Source organism: Schistocerca cancellata, chromosome 10 (genome assembly GCF_023864275.1).
Source record: "Schistocerca cancellata isolate TAMUIC-IGC-003103 chromosome 10, iqSchCanc2.1, whole genome shotgun sequence".
NCBI lineage: Eukaryota > Metazoa > Arthropoda > Insecta > Orthoptera > Acrididae > Schistocerca > Schistocerca cancellata.
In genome coordinates, this window is record NC_064635.1 from 181,148,764 (window position 1) to 181,166,958 (window position 18,195).

An 18,195-nucleotide genomic window follows, 5' to 3' on the forward strand; every position below is an offset into this window, starting at 1 on the left:
GGTTCTGGCGCTGCAGTCCGGAACCGCGGGACTGCTACGGTCGCAGGTTCGAATCCTGCCTCGGGCATGGGTGTGTGTGATGTCCTTAGGTTAGTTAGGTTTAAGTAGTTCTAAGTTCTAGGGGACTTATGACCTAAGATGTGTAGTCCCATAGTGCTCAGAGCAATTTGAACCATTTTTTTTGCAGAAAGACTTGGCAGAAATGTAGCCAGTGTGCAGGACTGCTGGCAGCGGTGGTCACGAGAATGTACGGTCGCAAGAAGACCATGTTTCGGATGGCCACGTAGCAGCACCGATACAAAAGACCATATACAGGGTGTTACCAAAAGGTTCGGCCAAACTTTCAGGAAACATTCCTCACACACAAAGAAAGAAAATATGTTATGTGGACATGTGTCCGTAAAAGCTTAATTTCCATGTTAGAGCTCATTTTAGTTTCGTCAGTATGTACTGTACTTCCTCGATTCACCGCCAGTTGGCCCAATTGAAGGAAGGTAATGTTGACTTCGGTGCTTGTGTTGACATGCGACTCATTGCTTTACAGTACTAGCATCAAGCACATCAGTACGTAGCATCAACAGGTTAGTCTTCATCACGAACGTGATTTTGCAGTCAGTGCAATGTTTACAAATGCGGAGCTGGCAGATGCCCATTTGATGTATGGATTAGCACGGGGCAATAGCCGTGGCGCGGTACGTTTGTATCGAGACAGATTTCCAGAACGAAGGTGTGCCGACAGGAAGACATTCGAAGCAATTGATCGGCGTCTTAGGGAGCACGGAACATTCCAGCCTATGACTGGGGAAGACCTAGAACGACGAGGACACCTGCAATGGACGAGGCAATTCTTCGTGCAGTTGACGATAACCCTAATGTCGGCGTCAGAGAAGTTGCTGCTGTACAATGTAACGTTGGCCACGTCACTGTATGGAGAGTGCTATGGGAGAACCAGTTGTTTCCGTACCATGTACAGCGTGTGCAGGCACTATCAGCAGCTGATTGGCCTCCACGGGTACACTTCTGTGAATGGTTCATCCAACAATGTGTCAATCCTCATTTCAGTGCAAATGTTCTCTTACGGATGAGGCTTCATTCCAACGTGATCAAATTGTAAATTTTCACAATCAACATGTGTGGGCTGACGAGAATCCGCACACAATTGTGCAATCACGTCATCAACACAGATTTTCTGCGAACGTTTAGGCAGGCATTGTTGGTGATGTCTTGATTGGGCCCCATGGTCTTCCACTTACGCTCAATGGAGCACGTTATCATGATTTCATACGGGATACTCTACCTGTGCTGCTAGAACATGTGCCTTTACAAGTACGACACAATATGTGGTTCATGCACGATGCAGCTCCTGCACATTTCAGTCGAAGTGTTCGTACGCTTCTCAACAACAGATTCGGAGACCGATGTATTGGTAGAGGCGGAACAATTCCGTGGCCTCCACGCTCTCCTGACCTCAACCCTCTTGACTTTCATTTATGGGGGCATTTGAAAGCTCTTGTCTACAGAACCCCGGTACCAAATGTAGAGACTCTTCGTGCTCGTATTGTGGACGGCTGTGATACAATACGCCATTCTCCAGGGCTGCATCAGCGCATCAGGGATTCCATGCGACGGAGGGTGGATGCATATATCCTCGCTAACGGAGGACATTTTAAACATTTCCTGTAACAAAGTGTTTGAAGTCACGCTGGTACGTTCTGTTGCTGTGTGTTTCCATTCCATGATTAATGTTATTTGAAGAGAAGTAATGAAATGAGCTCTAACATGGAAAGTAAGCGTTTCCGGACACATGTACACATAACATATTTTCTTTCTTTGTGTGTGAGGAATGTTTCCTGAAAGTTTGGCCGCACCTTTTTGTAACACCCTGTATAGTGTTGGGCTCTGGAGCATTGTACTGCATCTGCAGAAGCAATTTTAGCAGCAGTTGGCACCAGTGTTACAAATCTGTTACTTCAAGGACAGCTCTGATCCAGACGCCCTGTGGCGAGAAGTCTACTGTCTCGTAATCACCGTCATTTGCTACCTCGGTGGTGGCAAGCGAGAGCTCACTGGAGGACAGGGTGCGGGTGTTGTGTTTTCTGATGAAACCTGGTTCTGTCTCGGTGCCAGTGATGGCTGTATGTTGGTTAGGAGGGGGCCAGTTGAGGGCCTGCAACCACGCTGCCAGCGTGGTAGACACGTGTGAATCTACACCTAGAGTTACGGTCAGGGGTGGGATTCCGTACGACAGCAGGAGCACTCTCGAGGTTACCCCACGCACCCAGACCGCATATCTGTACGTCAATATGGTGAATCGACGAGTTGTGCTGCCATTCATGAATAGCTTTCCAGGGAGTATTTGCCAACAGTATAACGCTCGGCTGCAAACCGGATCGATCACCAGATCTGTCTCCAATCGAGTACATAGGGGACATCATTGGGCGACAACTCCAGCGTCACCCAGAAAAAGCGATAACCGTACCTGTATTGACCAACCAAATGCAACACGCATGGAACTCCATCCCACAAACTGACATCCACAACCTGTACAACACAATGCATGCACATTTGCGTGTTTGCATTCGACATTCTGGCGGTTACACAGATTATTAATGTACCAGCATTTCACATTTTCGATCGATTATCTCGTCCTTACATTAACCTGTGATCTTGCAATGTTAATCGCTTAAATATATTATCGATACGAAGGTATTCCCGAAATTTCTTTAGTCTACATTAATTAGTTTTTGGTGTTGCGACTTTGTTGCATCAGTGTTGAGCCGTGGTACAAATTGCTGTTTTGAAGAGCGCGCCGCGGCGCGTTGTGTGAAGCAGTCGCCCTCCGTTTCTCGCGGTGGCGTAATCGCAGCTTTTGGTGTCTCCCTCTGGTCTGAAAGGGGAAAGGTCACCTGTTCACGTGCATTTAAGGGGCGCTATCAGCTCGGCAGTTGATCAGTCGGAGTGAGGCTGGGTCAGTCTCGCGTCACCAGTTGCTGGTCTGTCTCTCGTTTGCATTTGTGCGGCAGTTAGTGTGTCTGTCGTCGGAGTGCTAGTATGTCTGTGCTTTGGATCAACTTTAAGGCCAGAAAATGAGAGTCTTGCCACTCCGCCAGTAACAGAACTCAGCTAGTGGTCGCCCGGTCGGGGCTGAGTTCCTGCATCTGAGTCTGCACGTTAGGCCGCCAGTCTGCTCGAGTTTTCTCGGGCAATGGTCATTGAATCAATCGGCTGGTCGGTCGCGCACTGACACACGAGATGACTTGTCCGCCTTGAGCGTCGGCGCATGTGAGGTCGCCACGTGAGTCCAGTGGGCAGCGCCGTATAGCGAGGGATTGTGGCTTCGCGGCCGACACGAGAGCAACAGGAGTCAACCCAGGACATCGGTCTGGCCGGGGCGAGCTGCGACGCCGTGAGACGAGAGATCGGCGCGCCTTCCTGCGTCCGTTGAAGCGGCTGGCAGCGGACGGTCCGGGAGAGCGTTTTGGGGGTGCTGCGCCAGGTCTTCGCCAGACATCGAAGTTTATTAGAAGTGATTCGTGATGTGTTGTTTCATTTACTTGTTAACTTCTACGTGTTTCTTGGTCAGTCTCTCCCGTCCCCAGCTTGCTCGTCTGTCTCTCGACCGCATTTGTTAGGCAGTTAGTGTTTGTCTGTCGGTCTGCCGTACGTTAATAGCTGCCTCTACCATGTTTGTTGGATTCGGTGTTAACGAATCTATTGCTTAAGGTGTAAAAGCCGAATTCCTGAAATATGTCTTTATCTTGCCCATCATCTTGAGAGGCGGTATATGTGTAATGTAGAGCATGTTTGGCTAACCTTGTATATTTTATGTAAGACTGCATTTCATGGATTTTTATTGAAACGGTCATTTTAGTATATAAAGTTGCCACCCTTCCACCGTAAGAGTTTTCTTTAAAAACAAGTTGCACTTTCGGTGACAAGTAATTTTCTTAAATGTGAGTGTTTTGTACCATTTCAATCCCTCCAACGGGGTGCATAGTTTATGTGTTTGTGTGAGTTGTTAAAATTTTTAGTTTAAAGTAATCTGGTGTGTTGCAGATTTGCACCAGTGTAGTCTTTCAGAGGTTGTTGTGAGCGGTCGTGACTACGGCCGTGTTAAAAGGGAGCGGCAAGCTTCTCAGCCCGAAAGCTCATACTGTCAAAAATTTGTTCTTTCTGCCTCTGAATAAATCGTAACTTGATATTTAGAGGGTGCTTTCTGATGATAATTTTTAAATCTGTGACTTTTTTTTAAGAAAGTGTTTTTTAGGAATAAAATTTCCATTTGTTGATGAAAGAAATTTGTTTTCATCAGTTACCCACTGGCAACTACTTCCACGCTCACATAGTGTGATTAAATGTGTTAATGTTCTTGATGAATCGCTAGTAAATAAAGTAAATTCTTAAGAAAAGGTTTTGAAAGTAAAATCACGGTTCAAGTGTATACGAGTATACATAATTAAGTTTGTACGGAACCCTCAGAACTTGACAGTTTTTTTTAATTGCATTTAAAAGCCATGCAGATTTCACGTGGACACCGTGTACAAGGTCAGACACAAGCAGGAGGACTAACGTGTAAAGCTTCGCGTACGAATAAATCTTTAGACATGGAGCTCATGCTCTGATTGTCGAAGGAAAGTGGCCGATCGCTTTCAAGGGAAACACCCCGACATTCGTATTAAGCTATTTGCGGAAAAACCTGAACACGGATGGCCGGAGGGGTTTCTGGAGCGCCGTCGTGGCGGGAACGCGCCCCGTGCCTTACGACTGCGCCACCCCTATCGGTCGCACTGACAGTTTCGATGTTGCCGCACTGCCGTGAAGCTCTACAACTTTATCCCTGTTACGCGTCTAGGCCGCTAAACTCGCAGAATTACACCCACCTCATCCACTGTAGCCGGCAGACGGGCGGAAATGGAAACTGCTACAGCATGAACACCTCGGCCGAACGCTATACAAATTCATGCTCCAGTACTTTCACTCCCGTGGAATATTTTTATTTACATTTCATCCATATGCGGGACTATTTTCAATAAAGAAGAATATTGATTCGCCGGCCTTTGTGGCCGAGCGGTTCTAGGCGCTTCAGTCTGGAACCGCGTGACCACTACGGTCGCAGGTTCGAATCCTGCCTCGGGCATGGATGTGTGTGATGTCCTTAGGTTAGTTAGGTGTAAGTAGTTCTAAGTTCTAGGGGACTTGCAACGCCGCTCTTGGGCTCGTAACCGTATCGCTCGGACCCTAGACGACCGGAAAATCGTGGTCTAGTCGGATGCGTCCTTATTAAGTCCTTAGTGCAGTTTGTAAGAGCTGATGATAGCATTCGAGTGTCGCGCAGGCCCCGCTAGCCGTGGACCCAAGTTGACAACAAGACACTGTGCAAGCTGGTGGTCGCTCGGTGACGTTTTGGGTTGTGTTCACGTGGTCCAACTGAACCGATAATTTACTGGAAAAGGTTACATTCGGCAACTTGGAGACCATTTTCAGGCTTTCATAGGCTTCATGTTGCAAAACAACTATGGAATTTTTATGGATGACAATGGGCTATATCAGAACGTCTACATCTACATCTACGTGATTACTCTGTTATTCACAATAAAGTGCCTGGCAGAGGGTTCAATGAACGACCTTCGTGCTGTCTCTCTACCGTTCCACTCTCGAAAGACACGCGGGAAAAACGAGCACTTAAATTTTTCCGTGCGAGCCCTGATTTCTCTTATTTTATCGCCATGATCATTACTCCTTAAGTAGGTGGGTGGCAACAGAATGTTTTCGCAATCGGAGGAGAAAACTGGTGATTGAAACTTCACGAGAAGATCCCGTCGCAACGAAAAACTCCTTTGTTTTAATGATTGCCACTCCAATTGACGTATCATGCCTGTGACACTCCCCTATTTCGCGATAATACAAAACGATCTGCCCTTCTTTGTACTTTTTCGGTGTCATCCGTCAGTCCCACCTAATGCGGAACTACTTAAGTTCTAAGTTCTAGGGGACTGATGACCTCAGAAGTTAACTCCGATTGTGCTCAGAGCCATTTGAACCATTTGAATACTGATTCAATATATAACGGCAACTGGCTACGTCCAACGTTATTGGAAGATATTCGTTAGATACAGTTTACAATGCGGGCAGCCACAGGCGTTGAGATTCATGGTAAACTGAGCTCGAATACGGCCGCAAACAGCTGTTTATTAATGATTTAAGCACGACTGGTTTCGCTGTGTTAAAGCCGTATCATCAAGTCATTAATGGTGTCACGCAGATCAGCACACAGAGGCGCCCTCGCCGTTCGTAATCACGGAATACGACCCCAGGAAGAGGGAAAGTGGTCAACAAATAATAACCGGCAGAGCAATGGGCGAATAGTGCAAGGGACTGCAGTTGGTTGCCGCGAGGGAAAGAGAACTGCAACCGGTCAGTAGTCAACGAAACCTGACGTCATTAAATCATCACTTAAGAGCTGTTTGCGGTTTTATTCAATTTCAATTTGCCATTTTCAAGTAGAAACTGCAAGACAACACGCCCAGACGATGCGCACGTGCAGAGTATCGCCACGTATCACTAGCATGAGAGACACGCGAGCATCGTACACACAGAGCTGGCTCCACTGCCACGAGTGCACATCCTGTGGTGGGGAGATGCACTAAGGAGCACAGTGTGGCAGCAAGTGTAGGAGCGAGTCCCTCCAAAACCACGACACCGCCAAAAGATCATAGGACTGTTCGTGGGCTCCGGCGAACAGACGGACGTCAACAGCTCAGCTCTGAGCAGAAGTTTCAGAAAGTATTAAAAAACTAAAAACCCGCCTCGATTGCGAAAAAAGCACCTAGTGTTAACCCAGGTTTCGGCGCAGATAACTACACCTTCTTCAGAACAACAATAAAACCCACAAGTGCCTAAGAAGACCTTTGTCAGCGACTAAAAGAACACCATAGCTATACATTTATAAACGAAAAAGAAAAGGAAAACACAAATAGTACATATGTACGAAGTCAAAACCACTACTTAACTTAATGGTGTGCGCTCCACGTCACACCGGCCTATGTTCGATGGGCCACGACCTGCCATAAACTGCAGCTACAAATGGTCGCTCACTTACAAGCCCGACCCGCTACCTATGCACATGCGCAAGAGAAGGTAAGTTACTTGAATGCGCATGCGCATACGAATACGAGAAAGTTTATACATGGGTCGGGGCTAAACAGCCCATATATTCCCAACCGTGGATCAAAGTATATAAAAAAAATTGGAATGGATAGAATAAGTGACGAGCTAAATAGGAGATAAAACCTAAAAATAACCGCACACGGTTGCTTATGCTAGGAAAGAAACATATATGAACAGGAGGAACTCTTAAAAACTATACCTAAAGCCAGTAGTTAGCCTGGGGTGGGGGGGGGCGGCGGCTGAGGGGACGTAATCTAAAGACGTCGTGGTAATAAAGATACAGGGATAAAACGTGAGGTGTTCAACGGGCTAAAATCACCTTCATCGTAAAAGGAAAATGAGGATAAAAAGAAAGAAGATGAACGGCTTGACCAACTGCGCTCGCCAATCAGCGCACGCATGTGAAAATCCCCAGATCATCAGATTTACAAGTATGAAGAACAAATTAAAGGTGCGAAACCTCCAAAAAAATTTCTGTTTCTTAGTAGGAGATGGTCGTCAAGGATATTGTCTTTAGCATGTTGCAGATGCTTAAAGATCTGCATTTGTTCCAAAACATCCAGTTTTAAGCCCTTAATCTCGGCATAACCATTGAGACTTCTCCTTAATTTGGTCCCACTGAACAATAAATAAATAAATAAATAAAGTAACTCGATATTAACTGGAGGGCTCGGCGCATGAGCCGTTTGCACAACGTGTTCCGCATAAGTAGAGCCCTGAAGAAGATGTAGTTATCTACGCCGAAACCTGGGTTAACACTAGGTGCTTTTCTCGCAATCGAGGCGGGTTTTTAGTTTTTTAATATATTAACCAACGATTGCTGACGCACTGCGATGTTGAAGGTTCTTAGTGTCAGAAAGTGTCACCACGGACCGTCGAGGACAGATTATTGGTAGCTGGCCTGAGATCTCGAGCGTGCAGAGCCGTTTACCTATGACACCGTACGACGGACCACGGAGGCTTGCATGGTGGGGAACCGTAGCAAGTAGCATCGCTGTCTGTCTGTCTGCCCGTCGGTCCCAGTGTTAACGACTCTTTTTCTGAGGAACGGGTCTACGTATCAAGCTAAAATTAATGTCATATACTAATAACTACGGTCAGTTAGCGGAGAAGGTAATTTAAGCTTCTAAGTCAATGCAATCGGAAGATAGGGCCCTATATATCACACATTTTGATGCTCGCAAACTGGCTCTTCAAAGCCTATAGTTGAGGTATGTATATACGTGTCGAGCCAGGTGGCCTAGCGGCAAAGAAGAGTAGCACGATAGGGCACAGATTTGTTGGTTTCCTGGGAGAGCGTGGCGGATACTCCGATAAAGACTGATGAAGATTGGTTTGTAGGTTGCTCAACTGCGCAGTCATCAGCGCCCGTAAAAGTTCCAATTATTACAGAGTCTATTTTCTTTTAACCATCCAATATAGCCACTCGCACAAATGATGATGATGATATGATGGGGGCAAAACACAAACACCGAGTCCCCGGACAGAGAAAATCCCCAAGCCGGTCGGGAATCGAACCCGAGCCCCGATGATCCAGAGGCAGCAACGCTTGCGCCTAGACCACGAGCTGCGGATGATAAGACTGACATTGTAGACCCTTGAAGACAGAACGTAAACAGCTACTGTCGTGCTGAAGAGTGAGGAATATCATAGAAAGATCAGTGGCCTCTTGGATCTTAACATCTATAAAAAATTGAAAAAGGACCCTACAACGAAAGTGTTAAGTGCTACGCAGCGATTAATAAAAAGCTCTTCCATTCCCACAGAAGATAAAAAATATCTTTGCAAAACGGAAGCTCACCCTCCTAAACTGTATGGGTGACCTAAGATACACAAGCCCAATGTCCCATTGAGACCAATAGTAAGTGCCATTGGGGCTCCTACACAAGAGCTGCCTAGATATCTTGCTTCTTTGTTGCAACCGTATATAGGTAAAACTGACACTCATATTAAAAATTCCATGCATTTTATCGAAAAACTGAGGGAGATCACAGTTAGTCCAAGCGACATCCTTGTCAGTTTCGATGTACTATCCCTGTTCACCATGGTCCCTGTTCACGAAGCAGTTTCTTACAAAGCTGATATGCTTCCTACTGATATAATAGCTTTGTTTCGACATTGTCTATCCTCAACTTATTTTCAATATAACAACGAGTTTTATGAACAAATTGATGGGGTGGCCATGGGTAGCCCTCTGAGCCCTGCTATTGCTAACCTATTTATGGAATTTTTCGAACAACAAGTGCTGCAGTCGGCCAAAAAAAGCCCTCTGAAATGGTATCGATACGTGGATGACACCTTTGTGATATGGAATCATGCTGAAGAGGAACGAAGTGATTTTTTGGTCACATAAACAGTTTCAATCCAAAGATACAATTCACCATGGACAAAGAGAGTAATGGACAACTAAATTTTTTGGATGAATTGGTTATTAAACAGGCAGATCGGACTTTAGGGCACAAGGTATATAGGAAAGACACACTCACCGATCGTTGCCTACATAAGGATTCGAATCATCGTCCTAGGCAGAAGAGAAGAGTCATAAAAACGTTAGTGGACAGGGCTAATAACATCTGTGAGCCAATTTATTTGCAAGGTGAATTAAGCCATTTGCGAACGGCTTTCAAGAGAAATGGGCGGACTGACAACGAAATAGATCGAGCACTCCACCCTAGATGAAAAGTGTCCGAAAATACACGACAACAACAACCGTCGTCTGGAAAAGATTTTCTTCCATTTATTCATAACATAACGGACCGTATTGGTAAAGGTTTGGACAAGTCTCAAGTGGAGACAATCTTTCGACCTACCAAGAAAATTAGTGAAAGTTTAAGATCTGTGAAAGACGCACGACACCCCTTAGCCACCTCAGGTGTGTATAAAATTCCGTGTAGGTGTGGCATGGTTTATATTGGAACAACTAAAAAGAGTGTTAATACCCGCCTAACGGAACACAAAATGAACTGTAGATTGGGAAAAATTCACAAATCAGCTGTAGCGGAACACGTTTTCAAAGACGGTGATCACGAAAAAAAAAAAATTTGTGTGACAAACGTGATAGCTAGGACCTCACATTATTACACCCGCATGTATAGAGAAGCTATAGAGATCTACAAGCATGAAAATAATTTTAATAAAAAAGAAGAAGGAGTAAAACTATACAAGATATGGTGGTCGACTTTGTACCAACGAAGTGACAATCGATTAACTGTAATCGAGAGAGATGGCACTAGCCAGAGATAGTTTTAAAGTCGAAAGCACGTGATGAGTGGTGGCGCCATCTAAGCGCTCTATATAAGCGGGACCTCCAGCGCCTAGCAGACAATCGCCGACTCACCTCGGAAGATGTTGCCCGCAGTAGGGAAGGAAACGTCAGGAAGAAGAAGATGTTTTATATGTGGACCACGGCAATTCAGCCCGGAAGTTTTAATTAATGAAGACGCCGGCCGTGAAAGCTTACATGTTATGAGAAGTACAGTTAGTCGCTGGGCACGGAGGGTGAGGTCATCAGAAGGCGGTTCGGCGGAGCTGCACGATTTGCAGTGGTCGGAGACACCATCCACGGCTGTCACACCTGACCTAGCCCCCTTGGACTTCCACTTGTTGGGCCATTAAAGGATGCCATTCGTGGAAGACATTTTGAGGACGACGAGGAGGTGATTCACACAGCGAAGCACTGGTTCCACCACCGGGACCAGGATGGGTGCCGACAGTGCATACACCTCCTTGTTTCGCGCTGGAGGAAGGCCACAGAACGGGATGGTGATTACGTGGAAAAATACCACCACTCTTTCGTGGATGTAATTCTCATTATTTTCAATAAAGAACGGCTGAAGAAAAAAATGCGTTGCATTACTTTCTGGGCAACCCTAGTCGGAAGGCCTGCAAATTTCGCTCCTGTAGGGATCGCAAGAACGCGATCAGATTAATTACAGCGCGTACAGAAGTTCATGCTTCCCGCGCTCCACACCTGAATGGAACGGCAGAAGCCCTAATAACTGCTGCAACGGGAAAGTCCCTCTATCGTGCTCTTTACAGAAGTTTACAGAGTACGAACGTACATACGTTAGGAGCCACCAAAGATCACGGGTCCCTTATAGCAAACTAGTCACGAAATATCGCTGAACAACCTCCGAAATTTTGTCGGTGCATTTGCAGTTCACCCCCTGAAGTGTATGCTGCGTCTTCCACAAGGTACGGGCAGCGTCTTCCATAAGGTAGGAACGCAGCCTAGTTGCCTACCCCTCAGGCGCATCACAGTTAAGGCTTTGGAGGGACCGTACCAACATACCCTCTCCAATTTCATTCATACTGACATGGTGTGTAGGGTACGATTAGGCCTTGAACATACGTAAACAGTAAGACGCAACTCTAAACTATTTTTGAGCAAACCGAGTTTGAAAATTTTAGGCGTGTTTATATACTTTTTAGAATCGCTAGTATCCAAGAACTCCACAGCCGAGCGAGTAAGACCGGTATTGCAATATCATATTTCTTTGACGACGAAATATTACCAAATATTCTTCAAATTTCTTTGACAAAGATCTTTGACGTGGTTCTTGAAAGGGGTATTGCACTGTCGTCATATTTTTCGTCAAATTTCAAGATGGCGGAGAACAACTTGCAGTTGCGAGTACCACAATTGCATCGTGTGTGAATTTGGAAGAAATGCGGCGAAAAAGAAGGAAACATATTTGGGTGAAGCGCAAGGTATTACGTAGAGATAATACAAGAATTCAGCAAAATTAGTTACGAGAGTTGCAAGTGGAGGACGTCAAGTCTTATTTATTACTTACGAATGGACGAGTGTGTACTCTGTATTTGCTCAGTAAGGTGCCTTTTCATATTACACAATACTCTCTCTTGAAGAATGCTATATGCGCGGAATACAGGCAAGGTGTGACACTGCGATTTCTTGATATAGGAGAGAGCAACTCTAGTTTACAACACAGCACATTAACCAAAATAATTCCAGAAACGTGTGAAGCAATTTATAAAGCGCTGAAGAGGGAATATGTGAAGTCAATGAATGTTTCACACACTATACGGGCAATAAGAACTAATTTTAGTTCTGAATAATTTAGTTACGGGAATTGGTGCTCCAAAAACTACAAAATTAATAAAAAATACGAAACAGGTGAAGCGCTTTTTAATTTGTCCAAAAATGGACAAAGTAGAATGGGAAGCTAAAAAAGAATTTTTGATTTTAGAATGTGAGCGCGTCCTCTTTTCCGGCTTGCTGAAAAGCTGCCTGGATGTTTCCAGATATAGAGGTGGACGGTTGTAGCGGTGATTGTGGGCCTGAAGTCGCCTGCAGCATATCCCACATGCCCATCAACACACAATTAATAGCACACAATGTGCCTCCTGCTCACCCCTACCCTACTCGAAGCAAGTTTCATTAATTCCTACTCCAAATTTTTTTCTTTTGTTTCCTTTACTGCTTGCTCAGTATACAGATTGAATAACATCGGGGTAGGCTACAACCCTGTCTCACTCCCTTCCCAACCACTGCTTCCCTTTCATGCCCCTCGCCTCTTAGAACCGCCATCTGCTTTCTGTACAAACTGTAAATAGCCTTTCGCTCCCTCTATTTGACCCCTGCCACGTTCAGAATTTGAAAGAGAGTGTTCCAGTCAACAATGTCAGAAGCTTTTTCTAAGTCTACAAATACCAGAAACGTAGGTTTGCCTTTCCTTAATCTATTTTTTTTTAAGATAAGTCGTAGGGACAGTATTGCCTCACGTGTTCCAACATTTCTACGGAATCCAGACTGATCTTCCCCGAGGTAGGTTTCTACCAGTTTTTCCATTCGTCTCTAAAGAATTCGTGTTAGTATTTTGCAGCCGTGGCTTATTAAACTGATAGTTCGGTAATTTTCACATCTGTCAACACCTGCTTTCTTTGGGATTGGAATTATTATATTCTTCTTGAAGTCTGAGGGTATTTCGCCTGTCTCATACATCTTGCTCACCAGATGGTAGAGTTTTGTTGTGGCTGGATCTCTCAAGGCTATCAGTAGTTCTAATGCAGCCTTGTTTCGACTTAGGTCTTTCAGTGCTCTGTCAAACTCTTCACGCAGTATCATATCTCCCATTTCATCTTCATCTACGTCCTCTTCTATCTCCATAATATTGCCCTCAAGTACGTCACACTTGTACAGACCCTCTCTATATACCTTCGACTTTTTTGCTTTCCCTTCTTTGCTTAGTACTGGTTTTCCATCTGAGCTCTTGATATTCATACAAGTGGTTCTCTTTTCTCCAAAGGCCTCTTTAATTTTCCTGTAGGCAGTATCTATCTTACCCCTAGTGATATATGCCTCTACAGCCTTAAATTTATGCTCTAGTCATCCTTGATTAGCCATTTTGCACTTCCTGTCGACCTCATTTTTGAGACGTATGTATTCCTTGTTGCCTACTTCATTTACTGCATTTTTATATTTTTTCCTTTCATCAATTAAATTCAATATCTCTTCTGTTACCCAAGGATTTCTACTAGCGCTCGTCTTTTTAACTACTTGATCCTCTGCTGCTTTCATTTACTGCATTTTTATATTTTTTCCTTTCATCAATTAAATTCAATATCTCTTCTGTTACCCAAGGATTTCTACTAGCGCTCGTCTTTTTAACTACTTGATCCTCTGCTGCTTTCACCATTTCATCTCTCAAAGCTACCCATTCTTTTTCTACTGTCTTTCTTTCCCCCATTCTTGTCAACCGTTCCCTAATGCCCTCTCTGACACTCTTTTCTACCTCTGGTTCTTTCAGTTTATCCAGGTCCCATCTCCTTAAATTCCCACCTTTTTGCAGTGTCTTTAGCTTTAATCTACAGTTCATAACCAATAGATTGTGGTCAGAGTACACATCTGTCCCTATAAATGTCGTACAATTTAAAACCTGGTTCCTAAATCTCTGTCTTAGCATTATATAAACTATCTGAAATTTTCCAGTGTCTCCAGGCCTCTTCCACGTATACAACCATGTTTCATGATTCTTGAACCAAGAGTTAGCTATGATTAAGTTATGCTCTGTGAAAATTCTACGAGGCGGCTTCCTCTTTCATTTGTCCCCCCCCCCCATTCCATATTCACCTACTACTTTTGCTTCTCTTCCTTTTCCTAATATCGAATTCCAGTCCCCCATGAGAAATATTCGTCTTCCCTACACTATTTGAATAATTCCTTTTATCTCATCATACATTTCTTCAAACTCTTCGTCATCTGCGGAGCTAGTTGGCATATAAACTTTTAGTACTGTGGTAGGCGTGGGCTTTGTGTCTAGCTTGGCTACAATGATGCGTTCACTATGCTGTTCGTAGTAGCTTACCCACGCTCCTATTTTTTTTTTTGTTTATTATTAAACCTACTCCTGCATTAGCCCTACTTGATTTTGTCACATGGCCGACATTGTCTACTTTCCAGAAAGAGAACAAATGTGCTAGAAATGATGTATATATGCAGACTGAAGCGATGAATGAAAATTTGTACCAAGCCCGGCATTCGAACCTGGGTCTTCTGGTCACTAGGCAGACGCGCTGACCACTGCTACACCCCGGCACAGTGGCGAGTACTGCCCCAGCACGCCTCCCCCTCGATCGAAATTCCCATTCACGTCTCAGCCCAACTGCTATTCCTCCTAAACTCGGACAGCATTACAAAGACTCTCCAACCGAATTGGAATGCCACCTCAGCATCGAACGAAATGGGGGATGCTGCGTGAAGCTCAGGCATATATCCTCTATTCAAATGAGTGTCAAACATCATCTAGATTCGAATTGAGGAGGGAGGCGTGAGAGCAGTTCGTGCAGCTGTGCAAAGCCACTGCGTCATGGTGGCGCAGAGGTTAAGGCATCTGCCTGCTAAGCAGGAGACCCTGGTTCGAATGCTGGCCTTGGCACAAATTTTCATTAGTCGCTACATTCTGCATATACACACGATAGATATTTGCGACTCGAAAAGATTTCTGGTACCACGGACACTGAAGCGCCGAAGAAACTGGTATAGGCATGCGTATTCAAATACACAGATATGTAAACAGGCAGAATACGGCGCTGCGGTCGGCAAAGCTTATATATGAGAACAAGTGTCTGTGGCAGTTGTTACACCGGTTGCTGCTGCTACAATGGTGTTGTAGTCGGCGCACGGACGACAGGACACACCACCTCCGAGGTAGGGATGAAGTGGGGATTTTCACGTACGACCATTTCACGAGTGTACCGTAAATATCAGGAATTCGGTGAAACATCAAATGTCCGACATCGATGCGGCTGGAAAAAGATCCTGCAAGAACGGCACCAACGACGACCGAAGAGAATCGTTCAACGTGACAGATGTGCAACCCTTCCGAAAATTGCTGCAGATATCAATGCTGGGTCATCAACAAGTGTCAGCGTGCGAAACATTCAACTAAACATCATCGATATGGGCTTTCGGAGCCGAAAGCCCACTCGTGTATCCTTGATCACTGCACGACACAAAGCTTTACGCCTCACCTGGGCCCGTCAACACCGACATTGGAACTGATGATGACTGGAAACATGTTTCCTGTTCGGACGAGTCTCGCTCATTTATATATATTGTGAAAAGCAATGGTCCCATAACAGTCCCCTGTGGCACGCCAGAGGTTACTTTAACGTCTGTAGACGTCTCTCCATTGATAACAACATGCTGTGTTCTGTTTGCTAAAAACTCTTCAATCCAGCCACACAGCTAGTCTGATATTCCGTAGGCTCTTACTTTATCAGGCGACAGTGCGGAACTGTATCGAACGCCTTCCGGAAGTCAAGGAAAATAGCATCTACCTGGAAGCCTGTACCTAATATTTTCTGGGTCTCATGAACAAATAAAGCGAGTTGGGTCTCTTACGATCGCTGTTTCCGCAATCCATGTTGATTCCTACAGAGTAGATTCTGGGTTTCCAAATACGACATGATACTCGAGCAAAAAACATGTTCTAAAATTCTACAACAGATCGACGTCAGAGATATAGGCCTATAGTTTTGCGCATCTGCTCGACGACTCTTCTTGAAGACTGGGACTACCTGTGCTCTTTTCCAATCATTTGGAACCTTCCGTTCCTCTAGAGACTTGCGGTACACGGCTGTTAGGCTGTTAGAAAGGGGCAAGATGTGCCATCATGCATGTTTCAAGATAATGAACAGCCAGAGTAACCAAGTTCCAGCGTGTACATATGCGGACCTTCTGTACGGAATTACTTTCCAAATATCGGTTGGTCAAAATAATAATAATAATAATAATAATAATAAAATAAAATTTGTTAGATATGCCGTTTCTGCATCTCGTAGTTCATTTGATGAATACAACAGAGCACGACAACGTCAAAGGGCCGGTGTCGACTTGACCCGGAAGTATTTTGGACGGGCAGGGTGGCGGGCGGAGTGTGGGTGGTAAGCGGGCGCCATGCGGGGGCCGGGTGGGGGCGGAGCGGCCGAGCAGTGGAGAGGAGCGGCGGGGCGGCGGCGGCCTTGGCGGGGCTCACCTCCAGACGTCGCTGGCCTTGGAGAAGGTGGACGTCTTGATGACCTCGGGCGCCATCCAGGCGTACGTGCCGGCCGCCGACATGCGCGTCGTCTTGTCCACCTCGCGCGCCAGCCCGAAGTCGGTGATCTTGAGCGTCTTGAACTGCAGCTCGTCGTTCTCGATCGGTTCGCTCAGCAGCACTGCGGGACACACCAGAGAAAACGACGGCGTTACGTCACAGCCCAGGCAGAAAAAAACACGTACAGTAGGACGGAAATCTCTACTTAGTAGACCACCACCCGATCCGACTGGCAGGTTACCTATCTAATGGTTTCCAGGAGAAACACAAGTTTTTTCAGTATTCCGTGTAATTATTGACCAGTTTTAAAATCTTGTCAAAATCTACTCATTAAGAGCTGTAATCTTACGTCAACGGTTCAACACAGTAACACAAGTACGAGGGCGTACCGAAAAGTAATAACTCCACATTTTTTACGTGAAACCTCCTAAAGCCTTTTAAAAAATATGGATAAGCCACAGGGAAAGACCGGTAACGTACAATATGTACAAGGTCAAAGAGGGAGCATCGAGAGTAGAAGACCAAAAGCGAAGTGTTCAGATTAAAAAGTGAGTAAGACAGGGATGTACCGGGTGATCAAAAAGTCAGTATAAATTTGAAAACTGAATAAAGCACGGAATAATGTAGATAGAGAGGTACAAATTGACACACATGCTTGGAAGGACATGGGGTTTTATTAGAACCAAAACAATACAAACGTTCAAAAAATATCCGACAGATGACGCTTCATCTGATCAGAATGGTTGAAATGGCTCTGAGCACCATACGACTTAACTTCTGAGGTCATCAGTCCCCTAGAACTTAGAACTAATTAAACCTAACCAACCTAAGGACATCACACACATCCATGCGCGAGGCAGGATTCGAACCTGCGACCGTAGCGGTTGCTCGGTTCCAGACAGTAGCGCCCAGAACCGCACGGCCACTCCGGCCGGCCTGATCAGAATAGCAATAATTAGCATAACAAAGTAAGACAAAGCAGAGATGATGTTCTTTACAGGAAATGCTCAATATGTCCACCATCATTCCTCAACAACAGCTGTAGTCGAGGAATAATGTTGTGAACAGCACTGTAAAGCATGTCCGGAGTTATGGTGAGGCATTGGCGTCGGATGTTGTCTTTCAGCATTCCTAGAGATGTCGGTCGATCACGATACACTTGCGACTTCAGGTAACCCCAAAGCCAATAATCGCACGGACTGAGGTCTGGGGACCTGGGAGGCCAAGCACGACGAAAGTGGCGGCTGAGCACACGATCACCACGAAACGACGTGCGCAAGAGATCTTTCACGCATCTAGCAATATGTGGTGTTTTTATTTTCTTCTAATAAAACCCCATGTCATTCCAATCATGTGTGTCAATTTTTACCTCTCTATCTACATTATTCCGTGGTTTATTAAGTTTTCAAATTTATACTGACTTTTTGATCACCCGGTACTCTTTCGCCCCCATTGTTTAATCTGTACA

General features: G+C 45.2%; 1 protein-coding gene across 1 annotated transcript in view; it reads right to left on the bottom strand.

The window, feature by feature from the left end:
- The window catches only part of LOC126106232 (mitogen-activated protein kinase kinase kinase 10-like), a 686,304-nt gene that overhangs the window by 168,107 nt on the left and 500,002 nt on the right, over positions 1-18,195 (bottom strand). The window contains exon 2 of the mRNA XM_049912460.1: positions 16,668-16,848. Within this exon, the coding sequence (XP_049768417.1) occupies positions 16,668-16,848 (181 nt within the window). The remainder of the gene's footprint in view (positions 1-16,667; positions 16,849-18,195) is intronic.